At 26.9% G+C, this 19,335-nt stretch overlaps 1 protein-coding gene across 1 annotated transcript in view; it reads left to right on the top strand.

Annotated features, from left to right (window-relative positions):
- The window catches only part of LOC127289949 (microphthalmia-associated transcription factor), a 113,071-nt gene that overhangs the window by 33,962 nt on the left and 59,774 nt on the right, over positions 1-19,335 (top strand). The window contains exon 3 of the mRNA XM_051318282.1: positions 1,526-1,897. Within this exon, the coding sequence (XP_051174239.1) occupies positions 1,526-1,897 (372 nt within the window). The remainder of the gene's footprint in view (positions 1-1,525; positions 1,898-19,335) is intronic.

Genomic DNA, 19,335 nt, shown 5'->3' with positions numbered 1-19,335 from the left:
CTCGTGATTGGAAAACCAGAAGCGCAGTATTAATGTGTACGTGCAGGTCTCGAATTTTCTCAAAATTTCACCTTTCGAAGTTATACACAATACGTGTGTCGAGTACAACATGCCAAATTAACCCTTTTAATAATATATTGATACTACTCTCGTTAATGAAAAAATTCCTTTTGTTTTTAAAACAACAACAACAACAACTTTGATTCTGATTTATAAATGAGTAACTGCAATTTTACAAATGAATCGAAAATTGTAATTTTTTCATTGCATTAATACACAATAATTTATTTATTTTGATTTAATTACAACAAATGTGAATTAAAAAAAAGAAATTTTATTTTTTAAATCAATTCGTTAAGAATTAAATTCAGTTATTATTATACTTAATATTTGTTTTGAATCTACGAATTTAAATAGGAGAATTTAATCAATTTTATTAAAATAATTTTTTTTTTTAATTCAAATTTCCAATTTTTTGTCGAATATAGTGAAAAAAGAGAGTAATATATTTGCATAAAGAATATAATGAAACAAAAGATATATATATATATATATATATTCGTTGTGATTCTACCTTCTACACAAAAGCTCGTCTAATGTACTTACCTGAAAATTTAAACATGTCTGTTTTGCAGGAAAGATAAAGCCCTCCATTGTTCCAATTTCTCACAAAAGAAGATAATTATCCAGGTCGATAAATAAAACTATCTAATTAGTTTATTTATTATTTTTTTTTTAATAGAAGCTTACGCATATGTACAAAAAAAATAATTATTTTTTCATAGTAGAAAACAAAAAAAAAAAAAAATATATATATATATATCTCCTTATCTTTGGAGCCATAGAATCATTTGATCTAGATTGTCTGCAATTCGTTTATCGTTCTTCTTCTGAAAACTTGTTTTTATCGTTTCTTTTAAATTGAAGTTTTACGAGATGCCTTATTCCAAAGGTTTAGATTTCTGAAATCGAAAATGTGTTATTGAACTCATAAAGATCGCAAGGCCCTACACCACTCTAATAATTGTGTTACTGATTCTCAGCATCCCATAAAAGAATTCGTTTCCAAGTCGTATTTCATATTAAACCCCTCGGTGGAAGATGAAGCCCATTATTGGAAGTTGAAACAACTCATAAAATGAGGTAGAAAACATTGTCATTTTTCCTTTATGGATTGTTGTGTATTTTCTCAATTTTCTCCAAGATTCTTCTTCCTATGATTCTTGACAATAATTTATATATATATATATATGTCATGACCTTTTATCTTGGCACTTAAAGGATATTCTTATTTTTTTTTTCCTTTTCTTCGATTACGAGTCATGCAATAAGAAAATAAAAATGAATTTTGTTTTTTTAAATAAAATCTTGATTATATTGTCATTAAAGATTTTCTTTTTCTAATTCTGTATTTTTATTCAATTGAAGAATTTTTGTTTTAATTACTTTCTTTCTTTATTTACTTATTTATTTATCTTAATTTTGTACCAAATTAATAAATGTAAATATTTAATATGTTAATTAGGTGAGGACATTGTTGGAGAATCCAACGCGTTATCATGTGGTGCAAAAACAAAAGAATCAAGTACGACAATATTTACATGAATCGTTTCGTGGATCGGATGATGATTTAACAACGGGAATTCCCAACAGTATTGGTAGTGATGGAGGTGGTGGAACCCCCCTTGATACTGGACCCCCACAAATGCCCATGGTGGTTCAGAGTGCACCCCCTGGACCAGCTGTTCATCAACCGAAACCGCAGCATCCTCATTTCACCTCATATCCTCATGCTCCTGCGTTGCTGCCTCAAACACATGCTGTTACTCAAAGTCCTGATCCTACCGCAGGTGCCATGTCCCCTGATCTCTCAAGTGTTGCCACCAGCAATTCTGAGGTAAGTCATTATCTTCAATTTATATTATTAATATTTAATTTCTATCATTTTTTTTAATATTCTCATACTTATGATTTATTTAAATCATAAGTTGATATTTTTAAACTGTATTTTTGTTTTAATTTATTGCAATTTTTTTTTTATTAATGTAATTAATATTAATGTGTCATCTTGGTTTTTGATGATTAATTTTTTCACTCGATTTGTTTATTATTTAAAGAAAAAATCCCCTGACGAAAATTTTGGGAAACTTTAATGATTACAATTAGATAGAAAAAAATTTGAAATAATTTTTACCTTTAAAAAATTCTTACCATTTTTTTTTATTGTTAAATAATTCTCTTCTCTTAAAAAAATTAATTAGTAAAAAAAAATATTTTAATATATTTATAAACTTATTAGATATTTTTAGAAAAAGTTTATAATATTATAATAAATTCAAATTTTATATAAAGTTTACTAATAAATTAACAATTTAAATTGAAGCATTACCATTTGGTATACAAAAATGAGCTCAGAACGTATAAATTATACTTGAAACACATGCGTCAGCATTATTTGTCATTGAATTAATAATTCAAAATAACGGTCGCTTTTTTGTTGTACAAAAAAAAATTGATTAGATTTAATTAATTTACACCGACATTTCAATTACAATGGTAATAATTTAAGATATCTGTTTGTTTATTCTTTAAGGGGATATAAATTTTATTTTACTTTTTATAAATCAAGAAAAATTAGTTATTATTACACTGAAAAAAAAAATTTATTTGATTCAAATAATTGGTTACTTTATTATCAAAATAAATATTTACTTGAACCAAATAATTTTTATTCGAATTAATTAAATTATATTTGTTTCAAATAAAGAAATTATTGGTTCCAATATAGTGCAATTATTTGGTTTTAAAAATTATTTGCTAAATATATTTTTCATAATATTTAAGTAATCGAGTATTTGAATGAAATAAATTTTTTCCCCAGTGTATTAAGTTTGAAATTACAGGACGATAAGAAATTAAAAAAAGATAAAGAAGGAAATAAACTTTTTTAACTCTTATTTCTTCTTTCTCTTCATTTTTTTTTAACTTATTCTTTGTAATTTCTTTATCATTGTATTCATAATAATAATAATAATATAATATTAATGACTGAAAAAAATTCTCATTGATATAATTATTTTTATTGACAAATAGCGATAAATTATTTTGAAAAAAAAATAAGGTGATTGTGACAATTTTAGTTCGTGCAACCAGACAAATATTTACACACGTTTGTTCGTGAAAAAATTTGAATTTCATTTTTTTTTGTGTCATGACAAAAATTATCTTCTTTCTTCATTTATTTTCGCGCATTGAGATTTTTGTTGTTGAAAAAATGGTCTTCAAATGACGTTATAGTTTAAGTCAAACAATCCCAATAATTGCTCGTATAGTGATGATTGATCTTTCGAATTTACACCCAAAGAATGTTTACCTTAATTTGAGTGATTATGGCAGTCTTCACTGTAGCGTTAATCCCGTGTATATAACTGGGTTTGAGAGAGAACACCTTGGTTGAATTCATGTTAACGCTCTGTTACACAATTCAAACTACGTGAAGCGAAAGATGTTTGCATCTGTAAACAAAACGAACCAGTTTTCGCTTTTTCAAAACTTTTCTTTTTTAACCCAAGGATCTCAAGTTTCTTTTTTTTTTTTCGCTGAATTTAGAACAGTAATTAGAGTTTTAGACATTTTAATCTCTTTCTTTCTTTCTCTCTCTCTCTCTCTCTCTCTCTCTCTCTCTCTCTCTCTATCTTCTTTTTCCTAACAATAATAATGAGGGGGAAAAAAATAATTGTAAATTTAAAAATATATTCGCACAACTGAAACAATTGTTGAAAAAAAAACAAAAATCCTTGTCTGCAAATGAAAGAAAGAGTTTATTCCAAGAAATAAATATCTCAATTTTTTAACGTCCAGCTTAGTAGCAAAGTTTTCATCCATACAAAGAGACGACTCTTCTCTCATTCTTCGTATTGCACTTTATTTCTGTTGTTCATTAGTGTTTCCGGAATTAAAGTTGCAGTTTCGTAAATTGAAAATAAGAAATAAAGGTCTCGACTGATCTTCTTATCTTGCTTTCTTTTTGTGTACGATTCTTACATATATATATATATCTTTTTTTATTTGTCGGAAAAAAGATTAACATTTTTATTTTCTTGATCAAAATGTTTTAAATTACAACTTAAAAAAAAATAATCTCATTGTTATAATAATGAGAATTAATTAGGAAATACAGAAGTTCTGACGTATATAAACTTTTTTTTTTTTTATAAGAACAAAATGACATTTATATATAGTGGCAGTTGTTCTCTCAACATTGTTAATATATGCATGGTGGTGTCTTCATGCAGATGCTTCATTTACACATTGAAGTTTGTTGATCTATTGGTTCGGAATAATTTCAATTTGACGCCTTGAATTTCAAAATTCAACGAAGCGTATCACATCTAAGTTCAGAAACTCTCAATTAGGCTCTCGAATGCTTTTCTGAGATAGGGGTCTTATGTTTCCTTAATAGAACCTTTGCAGCTTGACAATTTAAACTTAGAAATAACCCGTTTCTATTTCATTTCATTTATCGTAAATGTTTCAATTTACATTGATATATATATTAAACGAATTAACGACACAAAAAAATTGTTAGTAAATTTTCTAAAAAATGTGTGTGTCTATATTTAGAAAATATGATTCACTTAGTAATGATGAAATATGAGTTTTCCTTTTTATCATTCAATTTTTTTCAAGAAGCCTTCTTTTAATAATAGAATATTTTGATAATAGAATGTAAAATAAATTTAATAATTTTTTTTTAGTATGTGAGGACTTTGAAATTTTACGTTAGGAATAAATACGACAGACTCTCTTTTAATGATAGTCTACCGTGACATTAAAGACACTAATTAAAAGTTAACTAGCCTGCGTGTATCAATTGAAAAATGACGCGTGCGACATAATATTAAACGCACTCATTTTTCATGATGAGAGCATATAATAATAATAATAATAATAATAATAATAATCGAATGACGATGAAAATCAAAAAGATGCAAAATTTTCAATTGTTTTTTCTCCTCAACTCTCGTTTATTATTTTATAAAAGCATTTTTGTCATCATCTTAAAAAAAAAATTTTTCTTTTATGAACTATTTTTTTATTATTTGAGGGTTTGCAAAGTGCTTGTTAAATTTTTCAGGTCTCAGAGTTTTGCGCTAATTATCAGTATGAGCCCAAGGTGGTAATCCTACTTAAGCTATATAGTATACTTAAATGAATCATTTAGAGCAAAGACTTTTAACGATGACTGAATGGAATTTTATTTTTTATTCTATATATATGCAACGTTAGAATGGAATTTTTTTTATTTATTATATTGCTAGACAAAATAAATATAGAATGTGTGTGTATTTATTTCAAAATATATATAATTACTTTCTCTTGGAAATTGACATGAGGAATTTGTAAATTTTTACGATTTTATTTCATCTTTTAGTGCTCTCTAAATCTGAATTAGTTAAAAATAATTACATAATAAATCTAAATTAGTTACTTTTGATTAATTTAAATGCGCCAATTCGTTCATTAAATGAATTAGTAATCGTTTTGACTAATTTTTAGTCAAAAATTTCTAATTGTTGGTAGAAAACTACTAAATCATTTAGTAATCTTACTTTTCAGTTAGAAATAATTTAATAAATAAATTAATAGTTATCTGCTATCAATTAGTAGCTTTCTACTATCAATTAGTAATTTTCTACTATTAATTGGTCAGTTGTTTACTAAAAATTTATAAAAATAGTAACTTAATTTATTCAAAGAACAAATAGGCGCAGTTAAATTAATTTCTAAATATGAATCAGTAAAATATTTAGCTAATTTGAACTAGTGACTCACTTTCCGCTTTTGGAATTAGTAAAATTCAACTAATAAATATTTTAGAAAAAAAATTACAATCGAATTAGTACATTTAGCTAATTCAAAAGCAAAAACTTAGTCACTAATCAAATTAGTTGATATTTACCAATTTTTTTTAAAGAGTAATTGTTAGTAAAATTTTGATTGATTTTTTGCTTCAACAATCAGTAAAAAAAGTAATTAATTATAAAAAGTGACTGATGGTAAAAATTTTTGAAAAATAAAAACATAAAAAATTTACCGATCTTAAAAGCTACCTCACCGACTGATGGTAAATTTTTTAAAAAATAAAAATTACCGATACAGAAATCTACTTTACCGACTGATGGTAAAACTGAAAAAATATATTGTCATTTAAAAAAAATTACCATCAGTCGGTAAGGTAGATTTCCGTGTCAGTAATGTTTTATATTTTCATTTTTCAAAATTTTTTACCATCTTGTTAATTTTTTTTAACCATCTGCATAGTTACTATTATATTATTATTTTAATCAGTAACTCACTTTTTGCTATCAAGTTAGTAATTTTAAACTAATTACAATTTAGAGAGTGTATAATATTGTTTTTTTAATATAATTGTTGCTCTTGCTTATTTTTAATTTGCAAATATTTAAACTTAATATCAAAGAATAAAAAAAAACTGTTTTCAAATTGTTAAATTAAATTATAAATTGTTTGATACAGAAATCGTATTTACAAAAAAAAGTGGTAGATACATAGTTTTTTTTCACAAAAGACGTTATGTTAGTTGATAATTTTTCTCGCTCAAAAATACCGTATCCACAAAAATTTGAATTAAATTTTCTATTAAAATTTGTTCAATATTGATTGAATGAAATGTATGCAGCAGTATGTATATCCATATATAATAGGAAATATGATAAGAAAATATTGAATGGCTTGTAAAATATTGTCGCGCGAGAAAGAGAATGCCATACCACCTCGACTAAAATTGCATTGTGATAATATCTGTTCCATTTTGTCGAGAAAACCCGTTTCATGTTCTGCATAGTTATCATAAAACGCGTCCTTTTACGAAGACCACTTCGTCTAACTTTACCTTGACAGTACGAGCAACTTATAGTGCTCCAGTTTTCTACCGGGTGTTTCACTAGAAGCAATGGCGTTATCAAGGTAGTTTGAAGGTAGTAAAAGAAGAAGTAGGAGGAGAAGGTGGTGGAGGTGGACGAGGAGAATTGAATGAAGGGAAGAGGTTAGGGGGAGGGGGTCAAAGGCTACAAAGATAGGGGTAGGGGGTAATCGAGAGTAGTGGGAAGGAGAGAGAGCGAGAGAGAGAGATAGAGATAGAAAAGTCTAGGTCTCCTTTACTCAATACATTTGTAACGCTCGACCACTCGAGAGTACAGCTCGCCTCACTCCGTTGGACGCAGACGTCTTGAGAAAAGAATAGTTCTCTCGGCTAATATTTGAGCCTCTTCAAACGGTTTCAATCTCGTTTGCCAGCTGGCCCGATGGCCTTCCATTTTGAATAATGGATCAGCTTCGCTTTGCAGGACAAAATAGATTCGCGGCATTTTCCTTCTACTCCCCCTCACCCCCCCCCCTCTTTTTTATTCCACCGTTTCACCTCACTTACGGAATGCCCTTCAGGGAAAAAGTGCTTATATATATATATATATATGGCAATTTGTGTGCGGGTACATCATTGCCGATATCCATGACGATGCAAAGATGTAATTTCGTTTTGCCTTCGTCCCTCCTTCCTCTTTCGTTTCTCTCGAGTGACATCGTGAAAGCGAAAAGGAAACTGAGTGTGAAAGATAATGCTGCCTTATTTTCTTTACTTCTTTCTTATTTGTATTCCTATCTACAGTCTCATATTTCCTTCCGCAGACATTTTTACCATCCTATTTTCTATGCTCGTTTTTTGCATTCCAATTTTTTTTTGATTTTGCATTTTATTTTCTCTTGATGATTTTTTAATTTTTTGTATATTTTTCTTGATAAATGTTTAAATTTGAAAATATTTTAAATTGTTTAGTTTTAGTTGACTAAAAAAAAAAAAAAAAAAGAAATTGTTGTAGAAAAATTTTACCTCATGGAATATATTGTGAGAATTTTGTTGACGCAAATGACGTAAATATTTGATAAAAGTTTCCAATGATTATTATCGGAATACTTTTAAAAGATAGATAATAATGAAAGATATGTAAAAAAAAAAAAAAAAAAAAACAATAGCGCTTAAGACGAATTTGATGAGTAAAGTTGAGAAATATGAAGTAATCGTTCTCTATTCGACATCCTGTGCTAGACTGGACGTGACTTGACATCATTATAACAATCAAAGTAGAGAGGGACACTGCAGTCTGGAGGTCGTAGAACATTGCTCTTTCTTTATTTTATTCTCATTCAAACTATATATATATATTATTGAGAATATTTTTACATGAAAGGCTGACCAAAATCGTCCATTTCCACTGGTTCCCGTTTAAACACTTCCTTTTTTTATCCATTAGAAATTATTCATTATAATTCGAACCAATTTTGAATAAAATAACAAAATACTTGTCTCAATAACTAATTAATTATTTAAAAAGAAATATGCTTTAAAAATTGTTTTAATTTGTTTTTTTTCGATGTTTTATATAAAAACACATATATAAATAAAAAAAGAACGACGTGCAAAGTGTGAATACCCTCATAACGCGAGAGAAGTTATTAGAGAATGTGGAGATATGAAATAGATGAGGGTTTGGAATTACTGACCCAATGTCGTAAATTTTCATGACTATAGAGTCCTCTTGTGAAAATATCGCGGAATAATTCGCAATACATCTTCTCCACGACAAGCATACATATATATATGGTATACAATATTCTATTTTAGATGCGAAAATAATTATTGCAACAAACCATTTGTTGTCATCTTCGTTTCCTCTTTCAATTCAGTTTTCATTTCCTATAATATTGTTCAAATCAAAATATATTTCTAATCAAATATAATTGAATTTCCGGTGAAAAATTTGAAATTATTTTTGTAATATCAATTTTCGAGGAGAATTAAAAATAAAAAGTGAATTTTTTTTTTTTTGATTGATTGAAAAAAATTGAATATATGAGAAATATTAATAAAATTTTGATGAAAATAAAAAACAAAAGTTCAATCACGCAGTGAATGAAAAGTGACTGCATTTTCAAGCAATTTCAGTGTTACAATGCTTCAATTTTTCTTCATCCAATCGTAACAACTTTCATATATCTTTCCAAAATCCATCTACATCCCGGCAAATCCTTTAAATTGCATCTCGATGTTTATCTCGTCTTTCCGACCATTTCTTTCGAAAGCTATCGATTCCCTTTGAAAGGAAATTCAAGAGGGTGGGTAATGAGCGCCTTCTCGTACTCACCGGTTATCTCGCCGCCGCGCGTTCATATATATATATATATAAATTCTCGGAACAGAAATTGATTCCCTTTTGGCCCCCCAAAAAAGAGGGTTTAGTTTTTTGCACAATTTGACATTGATTTCTTTTCAAGTGTCATATTAATTTTCTCCACCTCAAATAAATCTTAACAATTTGTAATCTGTTGGCTTTAATTAATATAATTAGAATAATTAGAATTAATTAACTTAAATTAATTAATTGAAATATTTTTGAATTTACTCTCTAAATTTGAATCAGCGATAAGTATACCACTGGTACCAATCAGCGGATATACGCTGAAAAATCAGTGAAATTCCACTAATTTATCAGTGCATATAAGCTGATTAGAATCAGTGGTATACTTATAGCTGAAAATCAGCGAGATTCCGCTGATTCAAATTTAGAGAGTAGAAAAAAAAATTTCTTTAAGCAATGAAGTAAATTTTTATTTTAAATAAAAATTATTACTCATTACTTATTGAAAAATGGTTCATTGGCGACAAATGAGAATTAAAAGCAATTTCAACTTTTCTAAATAATGAAACGTTTGCATAATTAATAAGTTTCTTAATAAAATTAGTTCAAAAAGTGTAAATTAATTGCTTTTATAACCGTTGAAAGTAAATTTGACCGGAGGCAATAGCGGTTACTTTTTTAAGATACCGTTACACATCAAAGCAAAAAAAAAAAAAAAAAATTCATTTATTAGCTCTTTTCATTTAAGTTATACTTGTAGGTCACAAAAAATTTTTTTATAAATTTATTATTCATAATTTCAAACTTGTACTTTTATTGCAGAAATTTTTTTTTTATATTAAATTACAATTACAATTGAATCTTTATTGATTTTATATTATTAATTAAATAATAAACAAAAAAATAAATTTAAATTAAATTACAATTTAATTTTAATTATTTATTATATTCTTTATAGAACTAGTATATCATTTAAATAAACAAAATATAGTTGAAATTGTTTTTTTTTTCTTCTATATAAACGAAAGAATATCGTTAGTGATCTAAACTTTTCTAAGAACCAATCCTTTTAAACGACCTTTAAAAATAAAAAGCTATAAACTCTTTTATGTTATGTCTTTTACTTATACATTGAGTTGTCGTTGAATAGAATATTTACTGGGACGTAAAAATAAGACATGAAACATATAAAGAGTACTTTAATCCTTGAAAATTTTACCTTTAGTCAAAACATGCATAAAGGACATTCTAAATTTCACTCAATCTAAGTTTTTCTCATTTGTCTCCTTTTTCATTTTTATCAATTTTTTTATTTTCTTATATATATATATATATTTCGCGAGTGATTTGAAATATTAAATTCAAATTTATGTATGAAAGTAACATTTTTGTAACTATTGTTAATTTCATTGTTACGTCTGTGTTACACATTATGTGCTATTTCACAGCATAACATAATTGTTATAAAAGCTTTTATTATAATGTTTTGTGACACTTGATATAGAATTATAAAGTAAATATAAATTATAGATTAAAAATTAGGTAATAACTACGTAGCGATTACGCAAGAATTACGTTGTAGTTATGTAACAATATACGTAATAGCTATGTAACAATAATTTAATGGTTATATAACAAAAAAGTAACAGTTATGGAACTATATACGTAAATGTTACGCAAAAATTACGTAATAGTCATGTAACAATTACGTAATAGTTATGTAAAAATTGTGCAGCAGCTACGTTAGAATTACGTAGTAACTACGTTGTAGTTTTGTATAACAAAATGCATAATAGTTACGCAGAAATTCCTTTATTGTTATGTAACAATTACGCAGTAGCTACGCAAAAATCACGTACAAATTACGTAATAATTACGTTATAGTTATGTGACACACGTAATAACGCAGTAATAACGTGATAATTATGTAGCATTTACATTTTAGTTAAGTAACAATTACCAAACGTAATTTCTGCAACTAAATGGTTTTTTTAATCTTGTTTCTGACATATAAACGTTATCGAAAAAAATCATTATATTACATAAAATAACGATTTCTTTAAATAGCAAATATTTATTTAATTCGAGGGGGAAACAGCTAAAAAATTTGATGTACATCTACATTATACTTCAAAGTAATTCAAGATAATTCACGATACTTTAGATAATTCAAGATAATTCATAGTAATTCGAGATAATTTAGAGTAATTCATGATAATTCACGTTACTTCAGATAATTTCGCATAATTCATGTACTTCAAGATAATTCATAGTAATTCGAGATAATTCAAAGTAATGCAAGATAATTCACGATACTTCAGATAAAGAATAATTCATAGTAACTCAAGATAATTCATAGTAATTCAAGATAATTCATAGTAATTCAAGATAATTCAGGATAATTCATATACTTCGAGATAATTCAAAGTAATTCAAGATAATTCACGATACTTCGGATAAAGAATAATCTATATACTTCAAGATAATTCATAGTAATTCGAGTTAATTCAAAGTAATTCAGGATAATTCATATATACTTGGAGATAATTCAAAGTAATTCAAGATAATTCACGATACTTCAGATAAAAGATAATTTATATGCTTCAAGATAATTCACGTTACTTCAGATAATTTCGAATAATTAATATACTTCAAGATAATTCATAGTGATTCGAGATAATTGAAAGTAATTCAAGATAATTCATAGTAATTCTAGATAAATCAAAGTAATTCATGTTAATTCACGATACGTCAGATAAATCATAATAATTCAAAGTAATTCAAGTTAATTCATGATAATTCACGTTACTTCAGATAATTTCGAATAATTCATATACTTTAAGATAATTCAAAGTAATTCAGTATAATTCATATATACTTCGAGATAATTCAAAGTAATTCAAGATAAATCACTATACTTCAGATAAAAGATAATTTATATGCTACAAGATAACTCACGTTACTTCAGATAATTTTGAATAATTAATATATGCTTGAAGATAATTCCTAGTAATTCAAGATAATTGTTAGTAATTCAAGATAATTCATAGTAATTCAAGATAATTCATAGTAACTCAAGATAATTCATAGTAATTCAAGATAATTCATAGTAATTCAAGATAATTCATAGTAATTCAAGATAATTCAGGATAATTCAGGATAATTCATATACTTCGAGATAATTTAAAGTAATTCAAGATAATTCACGATACTTCAGATAAAAGATAATTTATATGCTTCAAGATAATTCATATTAATTCTAAATAAATCAAAGTAATTCATGTTAATTCACAATACTTCAGATAAATCATAATAATTCGAGATAATTTAAAGTAATTCAAGGTAATGCATTAAATTCACGTTACTTCAGATAATTCAAAATAATTCACAGTAATTCGAGATAATTCAAAGTAATTCAAGGATAATAATCCTTAATAATAATAATAATAATAATAATAATAATAATAATAATAACAATAATCGAGGATAATTCATCACAAGTGTACACCTTAATTCACAAGTTATTTCCCCCTCGATTTAATTTATAAAATATAAATTAATTTTCCATATTTGAAACAATTGACTTAAATATATTTTTTTATTTTAACACTAAAAAATAGCGTAACTCTCGTTTCTTATTGTCACTGTTGACATTATTCCAAGGAGCAAGGGGATGTAACAGTAATAATAATTTTAATTATACAGTACAGTAATTTTCGCTTCAGCAACCATATGCGCCTTATCCTTTGACGAATCACCGACGCTTTTGTGTCATCGCGAGTTCGTAGAACCGATCTCGCTTGTAGAGCATCGTAGAATGAATGATTAGTCCAAGAGTAGGAGGGGCATTTAGGCTATATAGTCGACAGGTTATGTAATTCCCTCTCTTGCCTCGCGACACTCTCACACCCTCCCCACCATTAACTCGTTGTAGTTGTTCAATCGCGTGTGTTGATCCATACACACTTGAGCAATGCTTGATAGTCAACGACTGATGCTCGTTCTAAGTACGGCCTGTCAAGAAATATTATTCCTGCGATGATAAAAAAAAAAAAAAAAAAAAATCCCCATTTTGAAAATTTGACAGGTTTTTTTTTTTTTATTTTGCGGGGAATATCAATTTTTTTTTTTCATGGCGAATTGTTTTGCATGTTAAAAGAGATTGAGTTGTGTGTGAATGGTGGGGAGTCGCGAAAAAAAAAACACAGAGGAAGGAGAAAGAATTTGAGATCGGTAACCTTCGTGGTCTGTTGATACCTTGCGGCTAATTTGTGACGAGGGTCGAATCACGAATAAGAGAAGTAGCCGCTAGTGCTTTCCAACGGATCAACACGATCGGAGCCGATCTGTCACGATCGGGTCGTGACAAATGACGGAAACTTTGACTTGTGGGAGGATTTAGCCGGTGAGACGCATGTGTTTCATTCGCGCGTGTTGTTCCCGTGCAATCAACACTTTTTTTTGTGTGTTCATCATTTTTTTTTTTTTAAACTTTTTTTTCAAGTGTATTTCTTTTTTATAAATTAAAAAAAAAAATTAAAAGCTAGAAAAGTTAGTTTGAACTCGTTTTCGAAAGTTGTTGAATGTGGAGCAAGATTTCTTTTTTTTTTTTCCCCCCAAACGATTTTGCGAATTGACATACCAAAAACCGGTTCATGTTTTTTTTTTTTAAAAAAAAAAACTAGGGCAGTATCCAAAAAGTGATTGACTTATATTTTTACATGTGAGAAAGGATAAATCTCTCGACAAAGATGAAGAGATACTTGTTCACCGGAATCGTTATTGGGTAACTGAAACCTTGAAGTTCTTGATTGTAGATATACTGCACAGACTTGATGAAACGTTTGTTATAGGAGAAAACGCAAGGCTGTGTGCATTGATAATTGATTATAGGAAAAAAAAGGCAAAGTCATTCTTCATAAGTCTTCCTGTCGTTTTTCGTCAAAAATTCACGTAATCATTGAAGCGGAATTAGAAATTTGGGAAACCAATATTTTTTTTTTGAAAAAAAATAGTGAATATTTTCTTTAGAATATAAAAAAAAACGGTTCCTGTTGAATAAATTTGTTGACTATCGTTAGGCTCGAGAACTTTGATCTGATTCGAAAGAGAGAGAGAGAGAGAGAGAGAGAGAGAGAGAGAGAGAGAGAGAGAGAGAGAGAGAGAGAGAGAGAGAGAGAGAGAGAGAGAGAGAGAGAGAGAGAGAGAGAGAGAGAGAGAGAGAGAGAGAGAGAGAGAGAGAGAGAGAGAGACTCGTTGAGAAGCTGGACAAATCAATTCATTAAACTCGAGGCTACTTGCACAGTTGAATCGACCTGATGCTCCATCGAATTCATCTGCTATATTAAATCTATTAGGAGTAAAACTGGCGTCGACCATCTGCTTATATTCAGAGGAGGAATTAAAGAGCAAATAATTTTGCAATTTAGTTTTTTGACATTGGAAAAAAGAAAAGAGAGACAAGGTTAAAAATATGGAATAGTTGATTGATTTCAGATACCTTGAGTGATTTGCTTGATTAATTAATTTTTTTTTTCTGTGAAAATTAAATGAAAGAGAAAAGAATGTATCTGTAGAGGAGGAAAAAAAAAAGATTTCATTTATATTGGATTTTTCAGTGTTGAACAGTATATTGTAAACATGTACTGAGGTGTGTGCTTTGATAACGTTGATAAGTGTAAGCAGTGATTCGGATTTGTTAGAACGTTAACACGTGTTCAGTGTGCTTCTGGTGACGAGTTTCACAATGCCTGTTTTCAATATAATCGCCAGAAGATGCAAGGTAAGCTTCGAGACGGATACAGAATTTCCGGTTTTGGAATTTGCAAACGTTCACTATCATTAGATTTTTTTTTTTTTTTTTCTTTAATGTCACCATTGACTATTATATTATACACAGCTTCTTTTATTTTCTATGGGGAATCAATTTTAATACATCATCTAATCAATTTTTTTTTTATTTATTTCAAAAGTACTTTTGAAATTAATTTAAAAATACTATTGAAATTAATTTTATAAAGTACTTTTGAAACTAATTTTAAAATACTATTGAAATTAATTTCAAAAGTAAACAATTTTTTTTTTATATAATTTCAAGAGAAAAAAAAATGTCAATGACCATATTGATGACTTGCACAATTTTTTTTTTTTCGTGAACAAAGTTCGTATTTTTGATAATATAAAGATGATAAAAATGTCAATTTTTTTTTTAGAATTGTATATTTTATTGTTATATGTTTTTAGAGGAAGAAAAAAGACGTACTTTATAATGACGTTTATTTCTGAGCCTTTAATTTTAAAGAAGTTATTGTTATCGCGTAGAGCTTGTTATTACTATCGTTTATGTTCTACACTTAGTTGAAGTATTTTTAACTTGCCGATAATAAAATAGCGTTTGTATAGTGATGTTAAAAGTAGCTGAAACTTATTTTTTTATTTTTTTTTTTTTTTCATAAACCATATTTTTCATTTGACATTATATATAATTTTTTTTTTTTTTATTACATTTTTGTACATTCAAGTTTATATATCATTATATAGCTGGTAACATCCGTCTGGTATTCCAATTATGCAAGTGCGGTACTTATTTTTTATTTTTAACGATTCATATGCACAACGCATGTGTTCCTTTAAGCCTTAAAACAATCAATGAAGTTATAAAACAGCAGTAAATTGAAACATTTTTTTTTTATTTAAAATTTATATAGTAATGTTGAAATTTGTGTATACATGACAAGAATTTTTGATTTAAAAAATTATTTATGTTACTTATTTAATATTCGTAAATTATTTAATTAATTTTTTTTAAATTGTTTTTTATAGTATTTTTATTGTATTTTTATTGTAGTTATAATTATTTGAAGTGATAGTAAAATAATAGCATTAATTAATAATAGTAATTTCGCTTTTATTTAATATTTTTGTTCTAAATTTGTTGGTTTTTAAAATATGCAAATTCGAGGGAAAATAATTTTTTATATTCTCTGCAACGTAACATAAGAACTAATTTACAGAAAAATTGCGTTTAGCGAGCAAGGATTGCTTTTACTCTCTGGCTGACTTTTCCAGAATGATAAGATAAATATTAAAAGATAATGGGGAATGTGAAAGATTTCTACAGGTTTTTTTTTTTATTATTATTAAACATTGTCTCGTATTTATTTTTCTTTTAATTTTTAATAATCTGAAATTCATTTTAGAATTTATTATAAAAAAATAATTTCAGGAAAATAAATTAATGAGTTTTCTTTATATTATCGAAAATATTCCATTCATTTCAACTTTTGTCAGGTAGAAAACTTTTAATTTGATTTTTTTTACGCTTGAAATAAGTCAATTTGAATATAAATTGTTCTTTATGATAAGAAAAAAAGTGAATTTAAAAAATTATATTTTTAAACAAATTTTTTTTTTTTTTTTTTATGTTTATAGAAAACGAAAAATTGGAAAATATTGTGAATAATTATTGAAAGTGAAAAAATACCGCTCCTTTGGCAGAGTTTTATAAAGATAAATCACTTTTATATATAGGAAATTGAAACTTTGAAAATATCCTGCGAACGTGGGATAAGATTTTCCATATTCACGTAAATATGATTTCCGGAATGGATGTTCCGCGCGGATTGTACCGGATATACGCTTGTTAAAGCAACCTTCACGTAATAGTAGTCTTTGAATATCGTTATCGCGCTTAAGTTTGAAAAACGGAATCCTCATTATTGAATGGTTATTTTTTTTTTTTTTATTTTTTCTTTTTGTAGACAAAAATGCTACAGATATATTTGCATAATACACCAGGAAAAAATTGAAATTACTCTAATAGATGGAAAAAAAAAACTATTTTAATTTACAAAAAAAAAAAAAAATAGTTTTTATAAATAAAAATAGTTTCTTTTGGCTATTATTGAAATGAAAAATAATTTTGGGAAAAAAAAATTTAAAAATAATTTTTTTGTCATTTTTTCCTTTTTTTTTTTATCGAATGTTATCTACACTTCATGCTAAAATAAATCATTCTCATCCAGAGCTGCAAAATTAGTTTTCTTAAAGGAAAACAAAAGCGAGATAAAACATTTTATTAGCATTCGACTGTGACACGATTGTGTAACAATATGTTACTTCATGCCTTTAAAATTCTACAAATATGATAAATATATTTGACTACAATCTTTCAACAGTAATCTTTGAATTGCGATGATGGTTTATTAACAACGATTTACAAAAAAAAAAATATATATTTCAAGAGGAAAATTATAAAATTTTTCACCTAAACAAATAAGTATTAAAAACATTTTTTTTAAGATTAGAATTTTTAATGTAAAATAGTTTTTTTTTTAAAAAAAAGTTGTTGATAAATCAGCGTTATGGTTTCTTATAAAAATAATTCTTTTCAATATTAATTTTTTTGCGTTCGATTTTTTTTTCCATTTAATCGACTTTCATTTAGTTCGATAGTTTAGTTTAATAAATTATGCAAATGAATTCAATGCCCAATGTGAAAAGTCGTAACGTCTTTTTTTCTTTTCTTAATTCACTTTCACGATAGACTTTTGTGTTTGAGTTTCTAGAACTTTGTAATGAGATGAATTTTCGTCCCTTATATATAAAGCAAAAGAAAAAAGTTTTAATTGCAACCAATGCAAGTCGAAGTAAAAGGATGATTTTTGAGAAAATTAAAACTCATTGTCAATTATTTTCTTTTTTGTCAATTTTTGACACATGCCTTTTTTTAAAAATTTTTTTCACAATTTTTCTTGAATAATTAAATTTTTTTTCAAATTTGTATTAATCATGGAAAAGTATTTTTAAGTAGAAATTTTCGTATACTATATGTATAAGATTTATATTATTAAAGTTGAGTTTTGTATGCGTGTTTTCGTGCAAATGCGAGTTAAAAACAATTAAAAACTAATTTGTAGCAATTTTCTGATTATGACTGTGTTTCTGAAAGCAGATCATTTTTCATAGATAACTAGGAAGTGATATAGAGAAGAGAATCCGGTCATTTAGGAAAATGAACATGGAAGTTGATGTGTTTCTATAAGCGAAGGCTATTTTGAAACGATTAACTTGAACGTTCAAAACATTAAAAAGTCTCACAAGAGTACAAAAGGCTTTGATATATACTTCTAATTTGACGTCGTAACCTTGCCAACTTGACGCCATATTATCTCTCACGTAGTTGTACCTTATGTTTCATTGCATTATGTAAACTATTTTTAAGATAAAGAAGAATATGAATTTTATGTGCGACTATAAACAAAAATATTTAAAATGATCTCTAAATTAAAATTTCTTCCCCCCGCAATCTTCTTGGATATATTTACAAATATCTAATTATTTTTTATCTTGTCCTTGAAATTCGCATAACTCAAAAAATAAAAAAATAATTGGAACTAAGAAAAAATACTGTTTTTCCATTTCTATTTTACTGTTGTTTTTCAATATTGTTCTATATTATTTAATTTTATTGAAAAAAGGCATTTGAAGAAATCTTTTAATTTTATTAAAAAAGATTCAGGAAAGTTTACATTTTCCTTATATTTTATTTTGTCATTGCTTTATAGGACTCTTCAATAATAATTATTGTACCATGGTATAGGTGTGATCAGGAAACTAATTTGAATATTTATTTTAATGATTCGAGTTGTTAATTATCATTGTGAATTATTAATCATTGCACACCTTCGTTTATAGCTTATTTTCTACCTTTCTATATGCTTCGTTTTGATGTTGCACATCCACGTGTGGCACATGGCCAATTCGAGGTTTATATTGACTTGCCTCACAATTCGTTTATTTTTCCTGGCAACAAAACACTTGCTATTTAATTTTACTCGGAAAAATATGCTTTCAATTGGAAACCTCCCCCCCCCCCCAAAAAAAATAGAAAAACGAAATAAAAATAATTTTATTCTACTTGAATTTTTTTTTTTTTTTAAATTGCAACGATCTAATAAACTTTAAAGATTAAGTTGAAAACAAAAAAGGTGGTAAAAAAAAAGTTTTTTATAATACGCGAACACAAGTCATAAATTACGAAAGAGGACATAAAACTAAAGTCATATATCGATTTTCAGAAATGTTGTAAATTTTCATAAACACATTGCCTATTAAA

This window comes from Leptopilina boulardi, unplaced genomic scaffold, assembly GCF_019393585.1.
Source record: "Leptopilina boulardi isolate dan_hultmark-lab unplaced genomic scaffold, ZJU_Lbou_2.1 LbouV2_51, whole genome shotgun sequence".
In the NCBI taxonomy this organism is placed as follows: Eukaryota; Metazoa; Arthropoda; class Insecta; order Hymenoptera; family Figitidae; genus Leptopilina; species Leptopilina boulardi.
This window is presented reverse-complemented; position numbering and strand designations above follow the sequence as displayed.